The 23225-nt window shown below is 43.6% G+C and overlaps 1 protein-coding gene across 5 annotated transcripts in view; it reads right to left on the bottom strand.

The window, feature by feature from the left end:
- The window catches only part of ATP6V0A4 (ATPase H+ transporting V0 subunit a4), a 70524-nt gene that overhangs the window by 27321 nt on the left and 19978 nt on the right, over positions 1-23225 (bottom strand). For 3 of the 5 annotated variants that reach the window (XM_017681061.3, XM_036994571.2, XM_017681060.3), the window contains exons 2-13: positions 21460-21593; positions 20358-20436; positions 19983-20077; positions 14149-14274; positions 13601-13695; positions 12032-12158; positions 9937-10019; positions 8732-8825; positions 6454-6666; positions 4859-5009; positions 4186-4325; positions 2874-3031 (exon numbers count right to left, since the gene is read on the bottom strand). In XM_017681061.3, the coding sequence (XP_017536550.1) occupies positions 2874-3031; positions 4186-4325; positions 4859-5009; positions 6454-6666; positions 8732-8825; positions 9937-10019; positions 12032-12158; positions 13601-13695; positions 14149-14274; positions 19983-20077; positions 20358-20436; positions 21460-21576 (1478 nt within the window). In that variant the 5' untranslated portion in view covers positions 21577-21593. Of the gene's footprint in view, positions 1-2873; positions 3032-4185; positions 4326-4858; positions 5010-6453; positions 6667-8731; positions 8826-9936; positions 10020-12031; positions 12159-13600; positions 13696-14148; positions 14275-19982; positions 20078-20357; positions 20437-21459; positions 21594-22305; positions 22563-22968; positions 23175-23225 lie in introns of those variants that run through there. The other 2 variants (XM_017681062.3, XM_073238386.1) reach the window with 2 other exon arrangements.

Here is a 23225-nt window from a genome sequence, read left to right as displayed (position 1 = left end):
ATTCCTCCACGAAGGAGTACTGAATACCTATCACGTACCAAGCATCAGCCTAGTGCCAACGCTCTGGAAAGTACCATCTGGCCCCCGAGGGGTTCCCAGCCTGGGTTTCCAAAGGGCTCTCAGCCTAATGGGGTATAGTAAAGGGAAACGGGGCGCACATGAGCTGTTCTGCAGGGATGAACTGGCTTTCACACACGGGCCCTGTCTCTCTGAAACTCAGCTCTCAAAAGTCACGGTCCACTGCCTCTAAGTCTGTCCCTTTTATGCAGAAGCATGAATGTCAGTGGGTAGGAATTTCTTACTGTCTCTGCAAGCCCCAAGGGGATAAGAACTTGAGGGCTTTTAAAAATTTGTTTAACAAGGTAACTAACACATCTATGGAGGGGCCCAAGAATGAGTATTTGAAATAAGGAAGAGGGCAGGCAACTTTGATAGACTGCCTGGAGATACACTCCCCACTCCCGCATCTGCGCGTGGGTGAGGGAAAGGGGTGGAGGGAGGTCAGGAAACCTGACCATGCTGGCCAGGCCCTCAGGGTGCAGTGAGACACCTGACCTAGACGGGCCATCCCAGACTTAGACCCCGTCCTAACGTCATGGCTTGGTGCAAATGGCTGGAGTTAATTAGCAGAGACGTGTTTGTGTGTCAAACAAAGGGAATAGCCTCCCCTGATGAGAGGAAACTGACCAGGCACCCACAGCTAAGCCAGAGCCTGCTGCTGAACATAAACAATTTTACAGATCACCTGCATTAGACAAGGCCACCTGTGACCGTTTCACAGTCATATCTGATTATCAAAATATGGACACATCAAATATGAACATTGTCCAAGCCACAAAAATGACCAAACTACCCCCATTCCCTCAGAGGCCAAATCCTCTAGGCTGTTTTTAACACTGACTGACATGCCCGCGATTGCCATCGGTGCACCATCTCCCTCACTGAGGCAGTACACCCAGGCTGGGGGAGGTCAGGTGTGTATCCGGGAGTCTACGGAGGAAGGACACTGTAACAGTGTCCCCAGTCAGTGGTCAAGGAAAGCAGGCCCAAGGCCTAGCTCGTGGCTGGTGACCACCATTAGCTGGCTGTGTCCTTTGCTGCACTGATGGAGGGCCGCATCTGTCTTCTGCCTTCCTCCTAAGGAGGTTCTGCTTTGGCCATCGATCTTGGGCTTGTGGCTGAGCCACTCTCAGACCGGGATTGGCCTCCAAGAGCCTTAAATCGAGGCAGAGGTAATTTGCATATGCACAAAAGAGCAACAATCGGGCCCACTTCTGCAGAGGGACAAGCCAGTTGATTGGGACCTTTCTAATCAAACACCAGGGTAAATGAAATTTCATGTTGATAGGTCGGTAAAATTATGCTGATTTAACATGTTTCAAAGTCCATCACTATGTTCAAGAGTGTAAGTCTGAAATCTAAGTAATTTGCCTTTAATTCTGAAAGTTTTTTTCTTACAGGCATCTCTTCAAGCAATCTCTTCAAAGAAAAAACAAAAATGGAAAGCCCTATAAACATAGTCATCTGTAATTCTGGAAAACGTGTTATTCTTCATTTTTACTTGCTTACTTATTCACGTTCCTGTCCTCTACCTCAAGGACCTGGGATCCAGCAGAGATGGGGTGCACTGGCGCTCTGTGGTACCACCCTCACACCATCATTGCCCTGTGCCTTCCATCAGCGTCAGGCCCTTGAATGCCCCTGGGGAAACTCCAAGCCGGAAGGAACGCTGGATTGAATCTTTTCTAATGGGAACATTTTGGGATGAGATTGAACATTTATTCTTTCCCCCCACTCAGGGTGTTTAGTGCGGATTCTGGTGAGGGCCTGAAGTAGAAATTTTAGAGTCCTCCCATGCTTGAGAGAGACAAGATGGGAGGAGAAGTTGCAAAAACGTTTACACATCTCGGCCTCCACCTGCTTCCAGTCCTCTCTGCTCACACTTCCAACTGGAAGTTCCAGAATGAGAGAGAAATCTGAAGGTGCCTCGAGGAAGGTGGTCAGAGAGACATCGGAGACGGTCGCCTGTGCCTTCAGGCCCGCCGCTGCGTGGCTAACTCAGGGGTGATGCAGCAGCCCGAGAGCCCCCGAGGTCCCGGGGCAACCGCCGTTTCTATCTTGTTTCCTCTTCATCCCCCTCCTCCTCTGCCCCCTGTTCTCCTCCGAATCAGCAGGCTGCCCCACCTCTCAAACTCTTAAAATCTTTCTCCCTCCCCACGAAAGTCTCTATTCCTGGGGCGCATGTTGCCATTCTGATGACTAACTGACTGGATACCATCACCATGGAGGAGTGTGGTCGGTGGGATGTAGAGAGCTGCCAGGTGCCTTCTCTGCAGCCGACAGCCCTCCTCACGGCCCCAGCCTACCCACACCACCCTCCCTGCCGCCATCCTCACCCCATCGCCCACGGGCAGTAACACCCACTGAGCACTGCAGCCCTGACCACCTCCTCCTTTGCCTCCAGTTGAATCAAGCCGCTCTGAACTTGCCCTTCTCGAGAGCCTGACCTTCAACACTGGACACTACCCATTTATATGGCTCAACACCACATCAGCCTTTCTTAGAGCAACACCTTCCTCCTCTTCTCCGGGGAGCCCTGCTGCTGTGGCTGCCCCACGATGCTCAGCCCAGCCGGCTCCACCACGGGTCCCAAGAGCACCTGCACATGGCAGGCACTTCATGATAACTAGCTAATTGAGCCAAAGTGTTAGAAACTATTTCCGTGTGCTACAGTTATCAGCACAGGTACTGAGGAATGGTACAAGGTCTTATAATCAGTACATAAAGTGAATAGAGCCTCCCCTGGCCATGGAAACTACCACCCAGGCGACCTGGATGGCCACTGAGTGACCCAGCTCTGTGTGCAAACTTACTTCCACGTGCCATTCCTGAACATGGGCTGGACACTCCAAGAAGAGCCGAAGATGTTGAAAGACTTGGAGAAGCAGTCGTTGTAAATCAAGCCCGTGTAGATGGAGAAGGTGCCCATAAGGAGGATCAGGTAGCGACCATGGAAGAAGGTGTTCCAGATCTGGCCTCAGAAGACAGAGAGGACGATTGTCAGCAGGGTCTGAGCCAGACCCCTGGGGAAGGTTTACTGTAGGACGTCTCCCGCCCCATGGGAACAGTCGTGGCAAGACAAGCACTGAGAGGGCTGGCCTCATAGGGCTGCTAAATTCTACAGCAACTCAAATCTACACTTCTTTTGGGTTCTGTCATTAAAAAATGGAGTCTCTGTCCAAGAACATTCACAAAGAAGAGTAAAGTGCTTTCCATAATACTGGATGATAGGTAACAATCACTCTCAGAGCTGCCAGAGACTTCGAATATTTATCATAAAAGAACGATCTCTGTTAAAATGCTTGTCCTGGAAAACTGTACTGGTCTTAGACTGAGTTTCCCACTAACATATAACTCTGCTTATGATTAACTCACTATGACATCATGGAACAAGGTCTAGTTAATTTGTAATAAAAGCTTACAGAAATTCTTAAAATTCAGAACATAGCTAAAGGCCTGTTTCCAACTTATAAAATGTATTGCAAAGGACATAAAGTGACACTAATAGATTAACTTTGAAACAGTACAGATTGTTTCAAACAAAGGGACTTCACAGAAGGGGTAGAAACTTGGAGTGTAAAGGAAAACAGGATAGTCACAATTTCTCAGTGTTCCATAAGAATGCTGATCATGAGCCGATCATGGGAGAAGGATTCTGCCGTGGAAAAATACTTGTGATATTTTAAGTGGAAAAAAAAAGAGGGTATGAATTAATATTCACTACTTAATCCCAATTTTTAAAAACTATATATTTATATGTAACTACAGAAAAAATGGACATACACAAAAACATTAAGTGTAATTTTTCTGTAGGTAGTTAGATTGTTGCATTTTCCCACATTTTACAATAAACACACAATACTTTAATAATCAAAGAAAAAAATAATATAAGGAAAAAAAGTAAAAGATTGATACTTTGCCGAGCAATGAACAAAATACAAAAATGCTGAAATGAACTGCACCATCCTTCTGCCAGTTTTTATGTCGAATTTTGGCCCTTTTTTACATTGTCTTTCCATTGCTTTTCACAAAAATATCTTATGTCTATGGTGAAGACATACACATTTTTGATATTCTACTTCTCAATCTCGAGGAAATGAGGGGAGACCTTTGACGGACACCTACCTCATTGTCTGTCTTCTGGGAGAGCAAGCGTCTCTCATCCAGGACCATCCAAAGCGCGGCCAGTAGCATCACAATTCCATGACCACAGTCTCCAAACATCACGGCAAACAGGAAGGGGAAGGTGATGATGGTATAGGGAGCTGCAGGGGCGAGACCCTCAGCAGCCTGAGTCCTCTCAGCACCCTCCAGGCTCCACATCAGAGATGTGCTCACCGCGCTCTGTGATCCACAACCCGGTCCCTGGGGTCTTTCCAGTTCTCACTTCTCTCACTGTGCCCACCCCCAGACACTTGCTTAGCTCCTGCAGATTTCAGCTCATCGATGGGTAAGCCGTCATTGTTCCCCACTTTACAGATAAGCTAAGTTTGGGGGCTAAGTGGCTTGACCAAGATTACAAAGTTTAATGAGATTTAAAGCCAGTGTTCTAAGTGCTTTCTGGGCTCTTTTCCCCACCACCTTTGGCCTGTTTCTCCACCATTCACATACACCACACACATCCAGGAGTTACTCACAGGACCCACATACAGAAGACATTGCAGAGCATTAGGAAACCAAATAAGATTTCCATAATGTCACAGTTTTAAATAAATCACCTCCTAGGCCACCTCTGGGGTAAATTCTACCCAATTTAATTTTCAAGCTGCCCAGCTGTACAATGCATTAGATCCTTTACCTGGGTTTATCTCCCGGTAACTGCCTACACCATACGCATCTACAATATTCTGGAAACCAGCTGTGAATTTATTTGTCCTGTTAAAGGTGGGAGGATCTGTTTTAGATTGCACTGAGGTCATGATGGGGACCATGGAGGAGCCACTTAATTCCTGCAGAAAGAACACATGACCAAGATATAAGAAAGATCTGGGCTGGGTATCAGCACATGGGTCTCAGTCCACCACCTGCCACCACTCCCTGGGTGAACTTGGGACCCAGCCCTGTCTGCAAACTCTCTCTGAGGCTCACAATCTGATCTGTAACAGTTAATACTCGTTTCATTTATCTCGCAGGAAGAGGTGTCCAGGGAGAAGAGCTCCTCCTGATTCTCTGGCAGTTCCTTCTGCTCCTGCCCAGGCTTGGGTTATGCCCCATCCTAGGCCCTCCACTTCTCCTTTCTCAACACTTAACTCCCTCAAGAGTCCATCTACTTTCCTAGTCTCATCCCTCTCTTCCAAATGGCCCTGATCCTCCCCCAACTTTCATTTCTTGTTTAGCTGCCTACTCTCACCAGATGTGCCCCCCACTTAGCAGGGAAGGCTCCCCACCCAGCTAGGCCTCCTCTCAGCCAGACTAGCTGCTCTCAGCCCAGTCTTCCACCTAATAGGTTTCACCTCCTGCCAGAAAACTACTCAAACAAGCTGATCCCATCCTCCCCTGGGAACCTACGGCCTCCCCACCCTCTTGTCACTACAAAGCCTGCCTCCCAAAGCCCTGCTGACTCATTCTGCCCCCAAGTGCAAATCCTATGGGCAGCCTCCCTGTGCCTGTGTGGCACGTGGTATCTGCCTGCCCAGGGCCATGAGCAGATGTGACCGATAAATGGCTGTCCAGGGTCAGGTGTCCTGTGTCTGACCATCCTGTATTACTTAGGTCTGAGGTTCCCTTTTACACCAATGGAGTGGTCAGGTGATCAGAAGAAGCCCCTGTCCCCTCATCCTTCACTATCCCCCTGCTTTCCCTCCTGCCCACCATGCATCACGGCCTTAAACCACATCAATTATGGACATGTTTTCTTTCTGTCTCCCTTTGTAGAAAGTCTCAGAATGGGACTCTGTTCTGCCAGGACAGCCCCAGGTCAGGTGCCGGTGCACAGTGACCATCTGGAGAGATGAATGATGAGAGCAGTAGGTTAAGTAAGGTACAAAAGAGTTAAGCACAGCTGGTGGCATACAGTGAGCAATCTACTCACTCTGGCCCTGACTACAGGTGCCCGGCTCTTTGTCTTTCCAGCTGGACTGTGATCTTCGTGAGGCCAAGGATGATACCTACAGTCACACGACTGTGGTAGCTACAGTCATAACTAGCAGAGTGACTGACACATCAGTGCTCAATATATACTCTCTGAAGATGAAGAAATGATGAATATTTGTCAAACACTGAGAAGAAAAGGAGTTTCTGTCAGGTGCCCTAGCACTGGATAGAACTGAAGATACAATGGTGGAGGAGGCAATCCTAGCAGCAAGTCACTTGTGAGGTTCCTGCGACTTAGGGGGGTGCTGCCCTCCGAGTGCCTGGCGGAGGGGCCATGAGGCTGCCCCACTGGCCGCTCACCATGCCTTGCTGCAGTGCCCTCTTGATGCGCCCGGCGTCTGCCACCGGGAACCAGATTTCAGCAATGACACACTGCTGGGTGACGTCAATGTTGCACATGTTTAGGATGTGGTAGATGGCCTTCATCTTCTGCACTTTGATGACCCAGGAGTGCCAGTTGGCAGCTGCCTCTTGCAGGAGCCGCTGGCGGTGAGACTCTGTTTGAGTTATGACCTGGGCAAAAAACACCACACAGAAAAACAAGGAACAACCACGGCAAAGATGGAGGCCCACCAGCCATGCCTGCTCCTCTGCTCTGGGCTCCCCCCTCTAGCTGCAGCTGCCCTGTGGCCTTTCCTTCTCCTGAGCAGTTTATCTCCCCTACTAAAGGTTAAAACCCTTAGGCAAAGATTGTATCTTTCTTTTCTTCCAAATTCCTTATAGTACTATTGTTGTGTGGAATTGTGTCCCTCCCAAAGATGTGTTGAAGTCCTGGACCCCTGGTAGCTGAGAACATGATCTTCTTTAGAAATAGGGTCTTTCAGATGTCACTGAGTAGGAAGACGAGGTCCCAATGGAGCAGGGTGGGCCCCAGCCCGACATGACCAGTCCTTCTGAGTGCCTGTGATGTCGGCACGCGGGGCAGTGCACTCCGTGTGAGGGAGGCAGAGACTGCAGTGCTGTACCTACAAACCGAGGACACCCGGATAGCCTGTGTGCCCTGGAGGCTCAGGAGCTGCTCTAATAAAATGCCACGGACTGGGGGCTTATGAACAACAGAAACTGATTTCTCACAGATCTCGAGGCTGAAGTCTGAATCAGGCTGCCAGCGTGGCTGAGTTGAAAGCCCTCTTCTGGGTTGCAGGCTTCAAATTCTATCCTCACCTGGCCAAAGGGCAAGCGAGCTCTCCGGGGCCTCCTTTCTAAGGGCACTCATCTCATTCCAGTCCTCATCACCTCCCGAAGGCCCCGCTGCCAAATACCATCACCTTGGCTGGGAGGTTTTCAACATGAATTTGGCGGGGACACAAACATCCACACCATAGCATAACAGGCAAGATAGGATGCTTTCCCAGCGCCTTCAGAGGAAGCAGGGCTCTGCCGACACTCTGATTTCAGACTTCCAGCCTCCAGAACTGTGGGAATAAACTTCTGACGTTTTACGTCCCCTGCTGGTGACCATTTGTTACCGCAGCCATAGGAAACACACACCTATCAAAACTCTTTACATATGTAATCTCTCTAATAAAAGACAAGTGAATTAATGAAGGAAGGAAGGAATGGACAATTTAGCCCACATAGAATTTATTTAATGGAATTAATCTTTATAAAACAGAGTAACTCTTTTCAGTAACCTTTACATGGGGCTGCCCAAGTCATACTAGACATAAGCATAAGTTTCCTTGACAAAGAGGGAACAGAGAGGATTAAAGAAATTAAACACAGATTCTTCCAGGGAGATCAAAATGTCTGTTAGTCTAACAGTTTTGGAACATACGCACACCCCTAAACTCCTAAAGACACTCATGAGCATCTAGAGCTGAGCAGCCACATGCAGCTCCAAACACTCACATTTAATTAAAATTAAAATTCAGTTCTTCAGCTGCACTAGCCATGTTTCAAGTGCTCATTGGTTACATGTGACTCAGAACGGCCATGGCACAGGACTGCCGGGTCATATACCATTTCTGCCACCACAGGTCTACTGGACAGGGCTGATCTACAACATACAATCTGACGCAGGCCCGGCTGCTTTTAGTGATCACTTTCCAAGCTTATTGAAGAAAGTGCCCTAATCATGTAAGCACTGAGTGCCAGCCTGGGTGATGACTGAGTTTACAAGAGGATATGAATTCAGGATGTGTTCACAGGGTGAAACAAGACTTGGTGTTTTTACAGAAGTAATTGGTTGGCTCAAACAACCAGGCAATCCAATGGAAAAAGAATCAGTCAGACTGGTTATTCAACTTAATTGGCTAGTTACTTGTATCGTAGAGTGGCCTAGGCCAGGCTGACAATAAAGGGCTCCTTTTATCAGATTGGGGCAGCCGCTCAAAGGCTGACTAGGTCTGTGGTCAATTCTAAGCCCAGGCAAAGAATTACTCATGCAGAATTATCACCTCTAGCTTAACGAACAGTTTGCTAATTTTTAAATCTTTGCAGCAATAGCTGGAAGAACATAGCAAACATTCTCCCCAGCCTTGGAACCAGGGCCCTGGGAGACAGGACTTATATGGAAGCGGCAGAGGAGCCCATCTGCAGCCCCCACTCAGGTCCTGAGCCTGAACTCCTCACTCACAGTGATTAAATCTTCCAGCTTCACGTTGACATCAGCCAGCATCTGTGTCCGCTCCGCCGCAGGCTCTGGGCAGGGGTAGACGGTGGCTCGAAACCTGTGTTTCACACATTCCAAAGGACATGTGTGGGTAGTTACTAAAAAGGATTCCACACGTCCTCTTCTGCTAAGCCGTCATTTGCTCACTTTGGTTAGATGGTCCCCTTTCGTAGAATAACTGTCTCCTTAGCAGTCAGAAAATGAGTCCAGTCATAAGGGTTCCCCACGCATCACTTAGCTATTTGAGTTAAAGCTCATGTGAATGAGCTTCATTCAACCCATAAAACCTGTGAGCTGCTGGGTAAATAAGACTACAATTTGAGGTGTTGTTTCTTCCCCAAGAATTTATTAATATGGTAACACCCTTCTCTACTGAATAATTTCTGCTTTGAAAAGATATAAGAGATTCTGTAAAAACAGAAACAACTTAGCATGCATTTGTCTGCTCTTTTTCTGATATTTTAAAAAATTGAAGTATAGTTGATATATAATATTATATTGGTTTCAAGTGTACAACATAGTGATTCAACATTTATATACATTATTAAATGCTCACCCCAACTAGTGCAGTTACTAACCTAGAAAGATGTTGACTATATTCTCTATGCTGTACTTTTATTCCCGTGACTAATTTATATTATGATTGAGAATTTGTGCCTATTTTACTCACCCACCCAAACCCTCCCCCATGGTAACCACTATCACCAGTCTGAGTCTTTTGCTGTTTTGTTTGTTTTGTTTTGTTTTTAGATTCCACAAATAAGTGAAATCACATGGCATTTGTCTCTCTCCACCTGGCTTATTTCACTTAGCATGATACCCTCTAAATCCATCCATGTCGCAAATGGCAGGATTTCTTTCTTTTTATGCATTTGCCTGCTCTTTAGCAACTGATGAAAGGTGTGATAAGAAAGAAACTGAAATGGCTAACATGTCTGCTTTCAGTTACCTTTACATTTTGCTTATGCAAGTAAGTCCTCTCTGCTCCTATTCCCACTATTATTAAAAATCAGTTGCATTTTTAACACTATCTACAGTCAAATGTGGGAATGTTATTCTAAAACCCTAAGGGACCCCTAAGAAGTCCCGTCAATTGTACTTTCTCCGGCATACCTCTTCACTAATCCTGACCCCAATCACTGAGAAAAGAGCCGTTAGCAGCCCCTTACCCATCACAGATCTTCTTGATCTTCTGCCTGAGTTGTTCTCCTTGATAAAATATGATGAAGATATTCTTTTTAATTTCTTCTCTCTAGAAAATCAGAACAGTCGAAAAAAAATTTTTTTTCCTTTCTGGTTAGAATATAATAGAAACGGAAAGTTCTGTTTTTAGGTCTAAAACAACTTATAAATTTAAAATTGGGAAACTTCAACTTCTCCCAGTTGATCTAGGTTCCTAATTCATTATGGTTGAGGGCAAGACCACGGAGGCAGGCTATAGGGGAGCCTCCCGGAGGCCAAGGCAGCCTTAGAGCAACATCAGCACTGCTGACTCCACTAGTTTGGCCACAGCTGAGCCCTGCCCACCTCTAAGCCCTATTGCATTAATAAACAAGGAAACATCCAGAAGAGAGGGGCCAGGATATTGCAAGGCTTAAAATGAAAAGAGCTGACCTGGCTCACTAAGAGTTAACTCTACACAACATCCATGTTTAAGGCGCTGATTAAAGTGCAATTTTAAAATCCAAGTTTGGTAACTCACAAGGAAGGGAGAATATGTATTTCACAAGCATATATGAAATGTTCAACTTTGTAAGCAAAACAATGCTGTTTTACTCATTTGCTTTGGGGTGGATAGTAAAGGTAAAATTATGAAATCCACTCATTGTTGGAAAAGTAATATATCTGACGCACTCATCACATACCACTCAGGGTGCTGGAATCAGAAACAACCCCACTGAAAAGCTATTTGCCGGGACCCATCAAGTGTAATGAAAGCGCCACACCCTTTACGCCAGCAGTCCCATTTCCTTGAATTCCGATCATGGACGTAATTCAAAAGAAAATAAAAATCCACACTCATGAAAATGCTCAAAAAACTGGAAATAAAATGCCCATAAACAGTTAATGTCACAACTCAATGGAAACATCAGGCATTTATTGAAAATAACATCAGAATGAATTGTCCATTTGGCGATTGCTCATCATAGCAGGAGTTGGGTATTTTGAGATTTGAGGAGCTGTCTGCTTTACATTATTTCCAAAGACTCCTTCATCCATGGAGTTCTTCCCTGAATCTCTTAGGTCCTTCTGGCTCTTCATCCACCAGAACCAGGAATCCATTCTGGTCTCATGACATCAGCTTGGTGACCTTTAGTGATTACAGGCTAAGGTCATCTTTTTCCAGATCTTACTTTACAAATACTCTCTCAACTACTACATGTCAAAATATGATTATGAAAAATGATGTTCAATGTCAACTTTTAAAAGAATATTTATAAATGACACATAGTAATATAGGGGGAAGTTTATATTATCTAAAATCAAGAGAAGTTTAAAAAAAAAAGACTTCTATGTGATTACTGCAACCACATCAAATTATTCCTGGGTATGACTATGGACTAAAGAAAAACAGCATGAGAAAATAAAAATAAAGACATTAGTTTTGTGTTTTTTAAAATAAGCTTTCTTCTTACTTTAAATTTAACTATGAAGTTGTTTTCCATGAAATAAAACTTAAAAATTAATTTTTTTTGCTTCTATTCTAGAAAAGATGATGGCACTTTTAGAAATTAGCCCAGTTTCTTGGAATTGAAAAGTAAATGGATTGACATATGAACTGGAAGGGTGGGGGCAGAAAACCCTATGGAATAAGTAGCGATAAATGTGTGGCCCTCCGTGGAGCGGCCCCCTCAGAACCCCTGTTTGAAGTGTGTGGTCCTTTGACTACCAGCTCGGCAAGCTTGTTAGGGATGCAGAATCTGCACTTCAACAAGGTACCCAGGTCACCCTTCCGCTCACGTGCCCGCTAAAGCCTGGGGCACACTGACCCACATCAGTTCTCAGTTCTTTGTCCTTAAGACACATCGTGCAGCACTGGTGCAGCTAAGTTTCTAGGAGCACGGATAGCTGAGTTTCTTGGAAAATGAACAAGAATCAGCCCTTGAATTGATCTTCCATATTATAAAAAAAGGAAAAGGAAACAGAAAGGAAAAGAAATAGACATAAGCTCCACAGAACTAAAGGCAAATGTTTGAGAGAACAAAACCCTGCAAAGCCTGCAGGGAGTTTAAGAGAACGTTTTCTGCAGCCTGAGATACCCACCGTGACAGGGTCCTCCAAACTCACTTCCATCTCACTGAACTTCAAATAGATGTTTCCTCGGCACACTCGCCACAGCAGCCTCTCAAAGGAAGCCATCCTCTCCCTGTTGATCACGCCAGCCGTGAACCTGGACAGTCATAAGAGGAGCCATTACTGCGGCCCAGGGGGGATGCCGGGAGAAAGCTCTGGAGGACATGATGGTGGGTAACCAACCATAAGGACCACTTCCCAGAAGGACCGCATCCCTCTGAGCAGTAGGTGCACACGGCCCTACCTGGCAGGGGTCACAAAGCCACTCTGCATGCCGCTTTTACTTGCCCCAAGCCCCTTTTGACCTCCAGTTTCCTTTGACATGCTGGGATTTCCTTAATCATCCCAATGTTACACATTCACTTATTTGCAATTAAAAACATGACATTCATTATAGCATTGCAGCTGAAGGACACAAATGTTCAAATTGCTCAACAATGATCTCTATGCATTTTTACAAATAATGTACTGAGAGAATACATACAGTTGACCCTTGAACAACACAGGTTTAAACTGTGCGGGTCCACTTATTTGCAAATTTTTTCTTCAATAAATATATTGGAAATTTTTTTGGAGATTTGTCACAATTTGAAAAACAATTTTCTTTTCTCGAGCTTACTTTATTGTAAGCATACAGTATACATAATATACATAACATACAAAATAAATGTTAATTGACTGTTTATGTTATTAGTAAGGCTTCCTTGTCAACAAGTAGTCTTAGTAGTCAGGTTCTGGGGGAGTCGAAAGTTACATGCGGATTTCTCACTTACACAGGGGTGTTGACACCTCTAACACCCACATTGCTCAAGAGTTGACTATACACTGATTTCTACACATCTCTACTTTAACAATCATCCAGGTATCTAGGTAATTTCTGACCCAGCTTTTTCATATTAACTTTTTAAAAATGGTTACTTTCATTTGTCTTTTATTTTAATGTACATTGATCCTTTATTACACTCTGATCAAATATTTTCACTACGTATTTTTTCTTCCCACTTCAAATTCAATATCTAGTGCCTCAAACAGTAGGCCTCTAAGTATTTACTGAAAAACACAAACTGCAAAATGTATCACTCTCATCAATTAATCAATGTTACTTGGACACTGAATGAAATCCCACCATTTTGAATCCCCATACATTTTGATGGGTATTATCCCATCATCTATTACTGCTACTTCTGGATGACATGACTGCATAACCACACCTCATTTCTAATTATACTTTAAACTTCAAACTCCAAATCTATTGTATTACCGAAGCAGTATTTCAAAGATAAGTAAAAATATATATGCCATATGCCTTGTCCCAAAGCCAGGGAATAGTTGAGAAAACCCATGCAAACAATTATCGCCACATCCTTCCCACATGGGGACAATACACACACTGTACTTTTTGGGCTTCAGAATGTTACCATCACTGTTAACAAGAAGGTAACACTACCTCCAACTCTACCAACCTGGTAAGGTTACATTGGGGTTTATTACTGCATGGAAGCCTTATGTTCATGTGAAGAGCCTGGAGCTAACACTCACCCCAGCTTTCCAGTCATGTATACAGGTGCTGCTCTTAACTCCAGGAGACCAGAAGTATCTTCCATAAAGAAATCATCGGCTAAATTGGTTTCTGTCTGAAAGTCAAAGAACCACTTTATTCACTTAAATGTACTTAGACTACCTTAAAAGCACCCCACACATCAAGGTATTGTCTGTTTTTAATGAAGCTGTAATTTTCCACAAATTGTTAACAGAATTCAAAAAGTAGAGGGCCCCTTGCCAGATCAAAAAGTTTCCTTAATCCCTTCCTCCCAAAATCCCAAATCTACTCTACCGTGTACTTGGTTGTGACTCCCACTTCTGTCTGGGCCATTTGGGGCACATACTTTTCAATGAGCACCGTAATAACTTTTGCATTCAGTTCAACCAGCACCACATTCTACCCAAAATACTACCCCCCACCCAACAATGGCCTCCCATGGGACTGAAACAGCAATTCATTCATATTCCAAACCAGCTAGTTTTCAAAATGGAAATTTGAGACTCTGGGGAAAGGCCCCTTTAATAAACAGTCCCCAAAAAGCAACCTCAAAGAAGTCCTGGGTTTTCTTCAGTAGATGTTTGAGTTCAGTCAATTCTAGGAAGCCTTTCTTCAAAGCCTGTTGGTTCTGGTTGGCTTCCTGTAACTCTCCTTCTAGTTTTTCTAGAACAGTCTATGCAGGAGGCAAAAAAAAAAAGAAAACCAGGCAGAAAGTCCTATGATGTTTACATTAACCACAACAGATAATTAAATATCAAAGCTAAATACGAAGCTTGCGTTGAGTGACCTGCTCAGTCTGACTCCATGTGATGATAGAGCTCTAAGCTAGAGCCGTATTCACACACTTTCTAGAGTTCCTTCCAACCTCAAATGGAGAGGTTAGAAAACACTGTGCAGGAAGGGAAGTTAGCTTCATGAAGAAGCCAAGGCATTTTGGCCAATTGCAAGCCTCTCCCCATTAAAATACTATAAAGCGAGGCTGGAGTAATTTACACTTTGAGAATTCTTGCTGCCCCAAACACACTGTAATGATAAAATACAAAACATATTTTACAATAAAATAAAAAGAGAAACCAGCAGTTCTTGGTTGGGGTCTGCAGAACCAGGTCCAAGCAAATGGAAAAGGCGATGTAGAATAATGAGCACAGTAGGCAAGAAGACAAAAACAAAGAAAAAACTTCTCTCCAAGATGAGCGTGCAAAAAAGAATAGGGCTCATGAAGAAATCTAATGACAAGGAAAATCACCAGCAAAATCTACAATCAGAACACAAAACCACATTGGGTGAAATTATTTTTACAGAAATAATCTATACAAATAATTTATAGTCTGAAAAGGAGTTTAAAGTTTTTTTAGATTGTTCAAAGAGATAAATGAAGGCATTATTTCCACTAAAAATAAAGACAAGAAATTATTAAACAAACATGCCCTAAAATGAAAGAAAGAAAAGGTAAAAGTATTTACCTTAGAGCCTTAGAGATGTAAAATAAAGCTATTGAAATTCAAATCCACTAAGTGAAGATCAGTTCTCTACTGGGCACAATTTGTGAAAGCACCACTGAGATTTAGCAAACAATTAAAAAATGTAAAAACTCATTTCTCATTTATCTAATTGTCCATTCACAATAGAATGGATAAAGTGTGGTACGTTCAATAAAAGAAACACTACCCTGTAGTGAAAATGAATCAATTTCAAAAACCTGAAACAATATGGTCTTAAAAAAATTAAATGATGTAAGAAAATTGTAAGAAAATGGCAAGTTGCAAAAGAATACACATTATGATTCCATTTATATAAAACTTTAAAATGTGCAAAGTTGAACCAAATGCTTTTAGAAGACCAGATATGTGATGAAACTATGAGGAAACAAGGAAAAGAAAACTACAAAATGTAGGGTAGTGATTATCTCCAAGGAGTGAAGGACAAAGATGAGAAGGAGAGGGGAGGGGAGCAAGGGGGAGAAGTGGGCAGGGGCACAAAGGGCTTCAGGAGCTGTGGTCACCTTTCATCTTACATAGGGTGGCATTTGGTATTGGCTATATCGTTATTCTCTGTACCTTAGTATAGTTTCTAAAAATTCTACTATATCAATTCAACATTTATAAAAACAATTACAAATAAATCCATGCACAAACACATCATAATAAAGACAAAACCTTAACATTAGGGAGAAAAAGACGCATAATCTACAAAGGAATGAATGACCTTTGAACCAGCAGCAGGTTTTATGGGGAAAATGTACTAAGTATGTACCTTGACATGTTAGGTGTAACTATAGTTTATAGCTTTCAAACCAAGAGAAGTTGGGAAGGGTTGGAAGGTATCACAACAAAGGCAGGAGAAGGGGGGAAAAACACGAAAACAAGTGGTATACTAAAGAGCCAGTAAGTCAGTAACCACAATAAATGAAATGGACTAAGGTCACCTATTAAAGGACAATTATATGCTGGCTTTTTAAAAATCTACCTAAGAGACGCTCTTACCAAAGAGATAAAGATATCCATGCAAATGTTAATTCCCTTCTCCCTACAAAAAGCATATTAATATCAGACCAATTTGAATATTTAACATTTTTTATGATAGGAAATTACAAACATAAGAGGAGAGCTACGTAATGAACCCTGTATTCATCATCCAGCTTCAGCTGCACCCCATTCCCTCCCCTCTCAGAGATAATCACTACCTTGGGTTTTGAACACTGGCTATAGTGGCACAAAGTTGGGGAAACAATGAAATTCCCATTTTTTAACCATTGCTCTATCTACTTAATGATTGTTTTTAAATAATATTGCCATTAAAAATATTTTGGAGAACAATGCAATATCTAATAAATGTTTTACAATATGGTAGTAAATGCAAAAAGTAGAAAACTATAATGTATATTATGGTTATCTAGTTATATAAAAATGTAGCAATAAGAATAAAGCTTAAAAACAGAAAAATGAAGGCAGTTATTGATGAGATATGGGATTTGTGGGTAGATTTTTATTCTAGGTAAATATTTCCTCTAGAATTGTCATGAAAGCCTCTTCAGAAATTCTACAAGGCAAAGACCCAAAGCCACTCGGGTACTCTAGCCAGGAAGGTTTCTTCTTTCTAGGGATTTTGGAGAAACACAGCAACCTTGGGAACTGCCAGACCAGTGGAGTAGGTCAGTCAGTCAGTCCCCATAATCAGTGATAAGACTGTAGCACTCTCATGAACTCATGTTACTTTAATTTCATCTTGATAGTAAATAATATCCAGAACGAACATACTGAGTAAACTGTTGGCGCACATCTGATTGCCCCTTATCTAACTGGTCATTACTACGAATGCGTGAGAGTGGAGAATTTCAAAACCAACCAGACAGCCGAAACCAAACTCATTTGGATGAATTGGCTTTTTAAGGTACGATCGGAAACATAACTAACTCAACTTGGAAACAAAAACCCTTGCTACCTATTGAAATAAGAGCAAGAATGGACAGTGACTACAATGGGGCATGGGGGAGACTCCATAAGGGTGAATGTAGTAACCACATTGTTTTTCTTGTGAAACCTTCATAAGAGTGTGTATCAATGATAACTTAATTTAAAAAAAAAAGAAAACAAGTCTCCATGCTTGTCAAGTTTCAATGCAATATCGAACAGAATATCGACAATTATTTGAAAAGGCTATGAAAATATCCCTCCCTTTTCCAACTACATATCTGTCTGTGCAAGACTGAATTATCTGTCTATATGTCAATGAGAATGAATATCAATTCAAAGAAGAATAGATGTGAGAAGCAGAACAGATGTGAGAACAGATGTAGCTTATATTTGTTAAGCCATGCATTTAAGAAATTTGCAAACAATGCTACTTTTCTCCCATTTTTGTCCTGGAAAATAGTTATTTTTCATTTAAAAAATGTTAAATGTAATGAAATATTATTGTTATATTTAAATGAATAAATAAATGTTTTACTTTTTTCCCCAGCTTTAGTTCCTGATGCAATAAATATAAATATAACCCACATAAATAAAGCTCTTTGGGATCCTCAATAATGTTTAAGAGTATAAAAGTGTCTGAGATCCAGAAGCTTAAGAACTACTGAACTACTGTAATATTGATCAGAAGCCCAATAGTTCTGAGAAACTTGGAATCTGTGTGTCTTGGCATAGCCAGAGAAGGTTTCATAGAATAGGTGGGAACTGAACTGAATCTAGACGTGTGTTCAGACTGAGAAACAGGGAAATAACAGGAAGGACGCTCTAGGCTCTGGGCATGAGGTGCGGCATGAAGAGAAGCTTGGAATGAGAAGTGCACCCGGGGAGGCAGAGAACAACCAAGGGCCAGCCACGGGGAGTAGAGGACTTGAGAGGCGGAGCAGGGCTGCAAACGGCCGGCTGGGATGGCCAGGCTGGACCCAGCTTAGGTGAGAAGGAAAACACCATACATTCCTGATCTGGGAAGCAGCGAGACAAAGCAACACCATGACAAATCAAGCTGGTGGCAGGAGGCAGGATAGAGTGGGATGGTGAAGAAGGCAGCTCAAAAGCCTAGAAAACTTCTGCCAAAATTCAGAACACAATTAGGGTGGAAGCAGCAGCCAGCATGACATCTCACAGTCCGCAAGAACAGGCTTGGGGTCAAGGCTGGTGGAGGAGATGGCAGCAGGAGGGAGGGGGTCACTACAGGGTAGGTAGGAGAAGAATAAGACTGAAGTTGGAGAGGATTTTATGGAGATCCTATTTGTATTCATTAGAAGCTTTCTCCCAAAATATCCAGGTGTTAACGTGACAAGATCCAAAATATTTTCTAGAGGAACTGCCAGTTTCATATCACTGAGTACCTAGATTCATACTACCAATAGATTAAAAATTTTCAAGTTTAAAGTTCCCTTAAAAGAAAAGCAAACAAATCCAGCCAGAGATAAGGCTCAGTCAGTGAAGTTCCCCCTACCTGCCAGCCTCCCTCAGTGAGCCATTCCTCCTGAGGATTACAAAAAAAAAAAGCCCCATTCTTTATCAAGATCTATAGGACCCTCTTTGATCTGCATCTGCCCACCTTTGAACAATCTCTCCTGCTACCCCCACCCTGCACCTTGCTCCTCTCTCCACCACCTGCTCTAGAAACTCTAGAATGTAATTCAGTCTTACACAGATACGTAGTTGGAAAAGGGAGGAGTATTTTAATAGCCTTTTCAAATAATTATAGGTACTCTGCTTTGATACCACATTGAAACTTGACAAGCACAGAGATTTTCTTACTTTTGTTAAACAGGTAACAAGTGTGGTTTTTTTCCCCAAGTTGAGTTAATTATGTTTCAGATAGTACCCTAAAAAGTCAAACAGGGCATGCCATGTTTTATTTCTAAGGTGCCTTAAGCGTGGCCAGCACTCAGTGTTTTATAAAAGGAAGTAGGCTGTCTTCCTTTTATAGGAAGAAATATGTAAGAAAACTTCTTACGTAAAAGTAAAAAACCTTTTATATGTAAGAAAACTGTTGTCTTCTTTTGGCACAGTTAATCTCAAAAGCCTGTCTGAGGAGAGGCCTCAATCTAGAGTGGACTTGATGCATCAGCTCTTTCCCACCAGAGAGGTTATTAGAGAACAGCCCATATGATGCATCAATCACACTTCTGGATATTTATCCAAAGGAAATTAAATCACTCTCCGGAAAAGCTATCTGCATCCCCATGTTCAGTGCAGCATTATTTACTCTAGCCAAGGCATGGCAACAGCATGAGTGTCCATCAATAGATGAACAAAGAAAATGTGATCAATATACAAAAGGAATACTATACAGCCATTAAAAGGAAACGTGGCCATTTGCAATAACATAGATGAACCTTGAGGGCATTGTGCTAAGTGAGGTAAGTCAGGCAGAGAAAGACAAATACTGTAGGATCTCACTTTTATGCAGAATCTTAAAAAAAAACCTCAGATACAGAAAACAGATTGTGGTTGCTAAGGGAGGTGGGCAACATGGGTAAAGGTGGTCAAAAGCAAAAACTTTGGCTTGAAATAAGTAAGTCCTGGTGATGTAGCATACAGCATGGTGAAGGAAGGAAGGAAGCAAGCAAGAGTTTCATTGAGCCAGGATAAGGCCTGTTCGGGGACAGAAACAAGACTGTGCTGCCTGTAAGACCCTATGATCACTAAGGAAACCAGTCCTCAAAATGGAGCGAGCTTCACCAGGGCTGTGTTGGGAGAGAAAAAGAGCTCTCTCCTGGATCAGGAGGGGTGACTGAAATTTTGCACAATGGGTTTTCCTTGAGGAGTAAAACTGAGACAGGACAACCAGGCACTCCGCCTTTAAGCCTTCAGCAACCAGATAAAGAATCCATGAGCTGCCCCCAGAGCTCCCCAGGAGGCAGACTCCTGACTGTCCTTAGTAAAGTACGGAAGAACCTACCTCCAGGGCGATCATCTCCCGTGGCAGAGGGGTTGGTGGGGACTTCTCAGGCAACTGCACTGCAATCTCATTTTGCATCTCATCTTCCAGAAAACCTGAGGGATGAAACACCCCCCCCAGAGAGCCAAAGTGACTGTGTTTTCTCAGACCTAAGACATGAGGTCAAGCAGGACAGGTTCCTTTCGGCCAACTAAGCAGCCTGAATTGCACCCAGGACCCACCACAGCATGTGGATACCACATCAGCTTCCCCTACCCGGTCCCCAGCATCGCCTCAGAGAGTATTTTTATAGGGACATATTTGTTAATCAACTACTTCAAACCATTTACCTCCCCACCAGTTCACATTTCAACAGCAAACAGAAAATTGGCTTACGGAGAATTCTCTCCAGTGACTCACACCTTCTGACTTCATTCACAAATTTTCTTTGGAAGCTGTTCATGTTCATATTTAACTAGAGGGGGGAACAAACCACAAGGTAGGCATCAGTAGCAACAGCTGCCAACATATTCCCTTTGGTTATTTTCTTATTCTTTTTCTTCATGCTGGAGAATGTTGCCAGAATCATTTTAGGAACAGATATTTCCATACACAAGACAAGTAAGCTACAGGAAAAACACACTTTGTCTTACACTCGATCCCCCAAATGCCTCAGCTCTGGCCTTCTCACACTTCTAAGAAACAAAGTCCTCTCACAGCTAGGGTTTCCTGACTTTTAGTTGCATATACATCCAAATAGGCCTTGAAGTCCTCAGTGGAGTCTTGACTGTGACAGGACCTTGAGAACAACACTGCTCCACACAAGGCATCACGCTCATCAACAAAAAGTCAAAGTCCTGTGCCGATGGCCCTCAGCTTGGCCCAGTAAGTGTTCCTGAGGAACTGCTCTCGTCCGGTCCTATGCTAGGAAGTAGGGACCCAAAGTACAAGATGTGACCCTTCCCTGCAGGGGCTCAGTTTCCCATCAGACCTTGATGGGAAAGTAAAAGAGAGTAAAGAGTCCAATTTTGAAACTGGATTCAAAAGAGCTTGGAAGGTAACAATCTAAACCACCTCTGGGACATGACACCCCAACATCACACTCAAGAGAGTCTAGCACTGGAGTCACTCCGGGATACTTTGTCCTCAGACTAGTCAGGAAGAATTGGTTTCTGTCCTCAGAACAAGGTTGGGTAATCTGCCCTTGGATATACCCACTTCTCTAAAGAGTGTACATAGGAAAGAAAATGCAATGCCATCTAACATATGCTCATCTTCAAAACGTGCCTATAGAGGAGACATGAACGAGGAAGGGAGAACGTGTTTGAAGTCATTTATTTGCCCAGTGTTATCGAAAACCCTAGCCAGGAGGACTACAGCCACGGAATTCCATCTATTGCTCTTCTCCCTGCACTAGGCTCACTCCCAGGAGGTGGTTCAGAAGAGTTGTCTACTCCCACCCCACCTTCTTCTGGACTCCAAAGAATGCAGTACCTACATCTTTGAACTGAGCCAATCCAAGCTCTCCAAGCTCAGCCACACAGCAATAGGCAGCCTCCACCTGGAGAAATAACTGTGACAGACACATCTCCTCACTGCGAAACACAGACGCCATCTTGACCCAGCCTCGGTCTGTAGGAGACAAAGATAATATGACATAACAAATGTGTGGAAACCTTATGATAAAAAATGTTTTTAGTTGACTCGAATTAAAATCCAACAGGGAAGAAAACCTAACAGGAATCACTCCTGATTTTAAAAATAAAAACAGGATAGAACTCCTTCCCACCTATCAGATTGGCAAAAGATTAAAAAACAGGAATAAGAGTCAGGCTGTGGAGGGTAAGGGAAAGCAGGCATTTTACACACTTAGTAGTTGCAATGTAAATTTGCACAGCGTTTTCAGAGGGCAATTTGTCAATACTTATCCAATTTTATATTACTCATACCCATGACCCAAGATTTCCACTGCTATTCATCCAGATAAACTTGGAGGTATATAGGGAAACAGATGCACACGGATATTTCTGATAACCATGTATGTAACGATCACACTAAATCTCCCCTAGATATCCATCAGCAGGTGAGGGGATTAAGCAGAACCCCGCACAGTGAGTCAGCAGAATGAAATAAATCTGTACGTCCTCTCTCTGGAAAAGGATACTCATCTAGAATCCATTCCCGTCAAAAACCCTCTAGACCGCTCTACTGCTGCCAAACCAAATTGTTTTCCCCAAAGTCCAACCTTCTGGAAGAATTATCACACCTCCAGAGTGGGCCCCTTTTCCTCATTTCATTTTATAACATATAGAAATCTATTTGTCAAACACTGGGTTTTTCCTACCTCTGTTTTCATTTTTCCAATGTCCAAATTCCCCACAGGATAAAGTCTAAAACCGGTGATGTGGCCAACGAAAGGCTGCATAATCTGGCCTCTGCCTTCCCTCCAGCTTCATCTCTCCACACGCTGTTCTCCAGACACACTGAATTTCTACCAGAGCCCTCCTGCCCCAGGACCTTTGTCAATGTTGTCCCCTAGATTTGGAACCTCAATCTCTTCCTCTCCATCCTGCATGCCCTGCACCCACATACTTCTTCATTCCAGCCTGTAAGGATACCTTCCTTCCAGACCACCAGCCCCAGGGAACAAGCCCCTCGTCTATGCCCAGAATATAAGCATCTGCAATTACTTCTTAGGTCTGTGTTGCCCACTGGCCAGTAAACTCCATGAGGAGGGAACTGTGTCGTGCTTTTCCTTCTGTCACGGGTCTAGCTCCACCCAGAGCTGGTGCTCAAAAAATATTTCCCCATCTACTGCCGAGAGGCTAAACATCCCTCCTTCATGAATGCAAAGTTTTGTCTTCTATGTTTGCCTTTTTGACACTGAGATGAATCAAAACTTTTCATACTGCCCTTTCTGATTAACACGGCAATGTTTTCATAGAAAAGAGACCCGAGACGTTAGCCTCACGCAGAGCAGAAAGCACAGTGCAAAGACCCTTCCTACCCCGGCTTCACCGAGCAGGTCCTGGGCAGGGATCTGGAACCTGCCGGGGGCTGCAGCTCTCCGGTGGCTCCCGTCGCCCCACCCGGAGCAGGGAGCCCGGCTTGTAGGAGCTCGCAGGCGTCGGCCAGGCAGGTCCAGCCCGGCTGGGGGATTCCTCAGGCGGCCTTCCTCCCGGCTGCGTCTCCTCCGCAGGCGGGGGCAGAGCCCGGAGGCGGCTCTGTTGTATCAACACCTGCCTGCTGGTAGGTGAGGACAAA

The sequence above is a fragment of the Manis javanica genome, chromosome 6 (assembly GCF_040802235.1).
Source record: "Manis javanica isolate MJ-LG chromosome 6, MJ_LKY, whole genome shotgun sequence".
Classification (NCBI taxonomy): domain Eukaryota; kingdom Metazoa; phylum Chordata; class Mammalia; order Pholidota; family Manidae; genus Manis; species Manis javanica.
The sequence above is the reverse complement of the archived record's forward strand: the minus strand, read 5'-3'. Positions and strand labels throughout refer to the sequence as shown.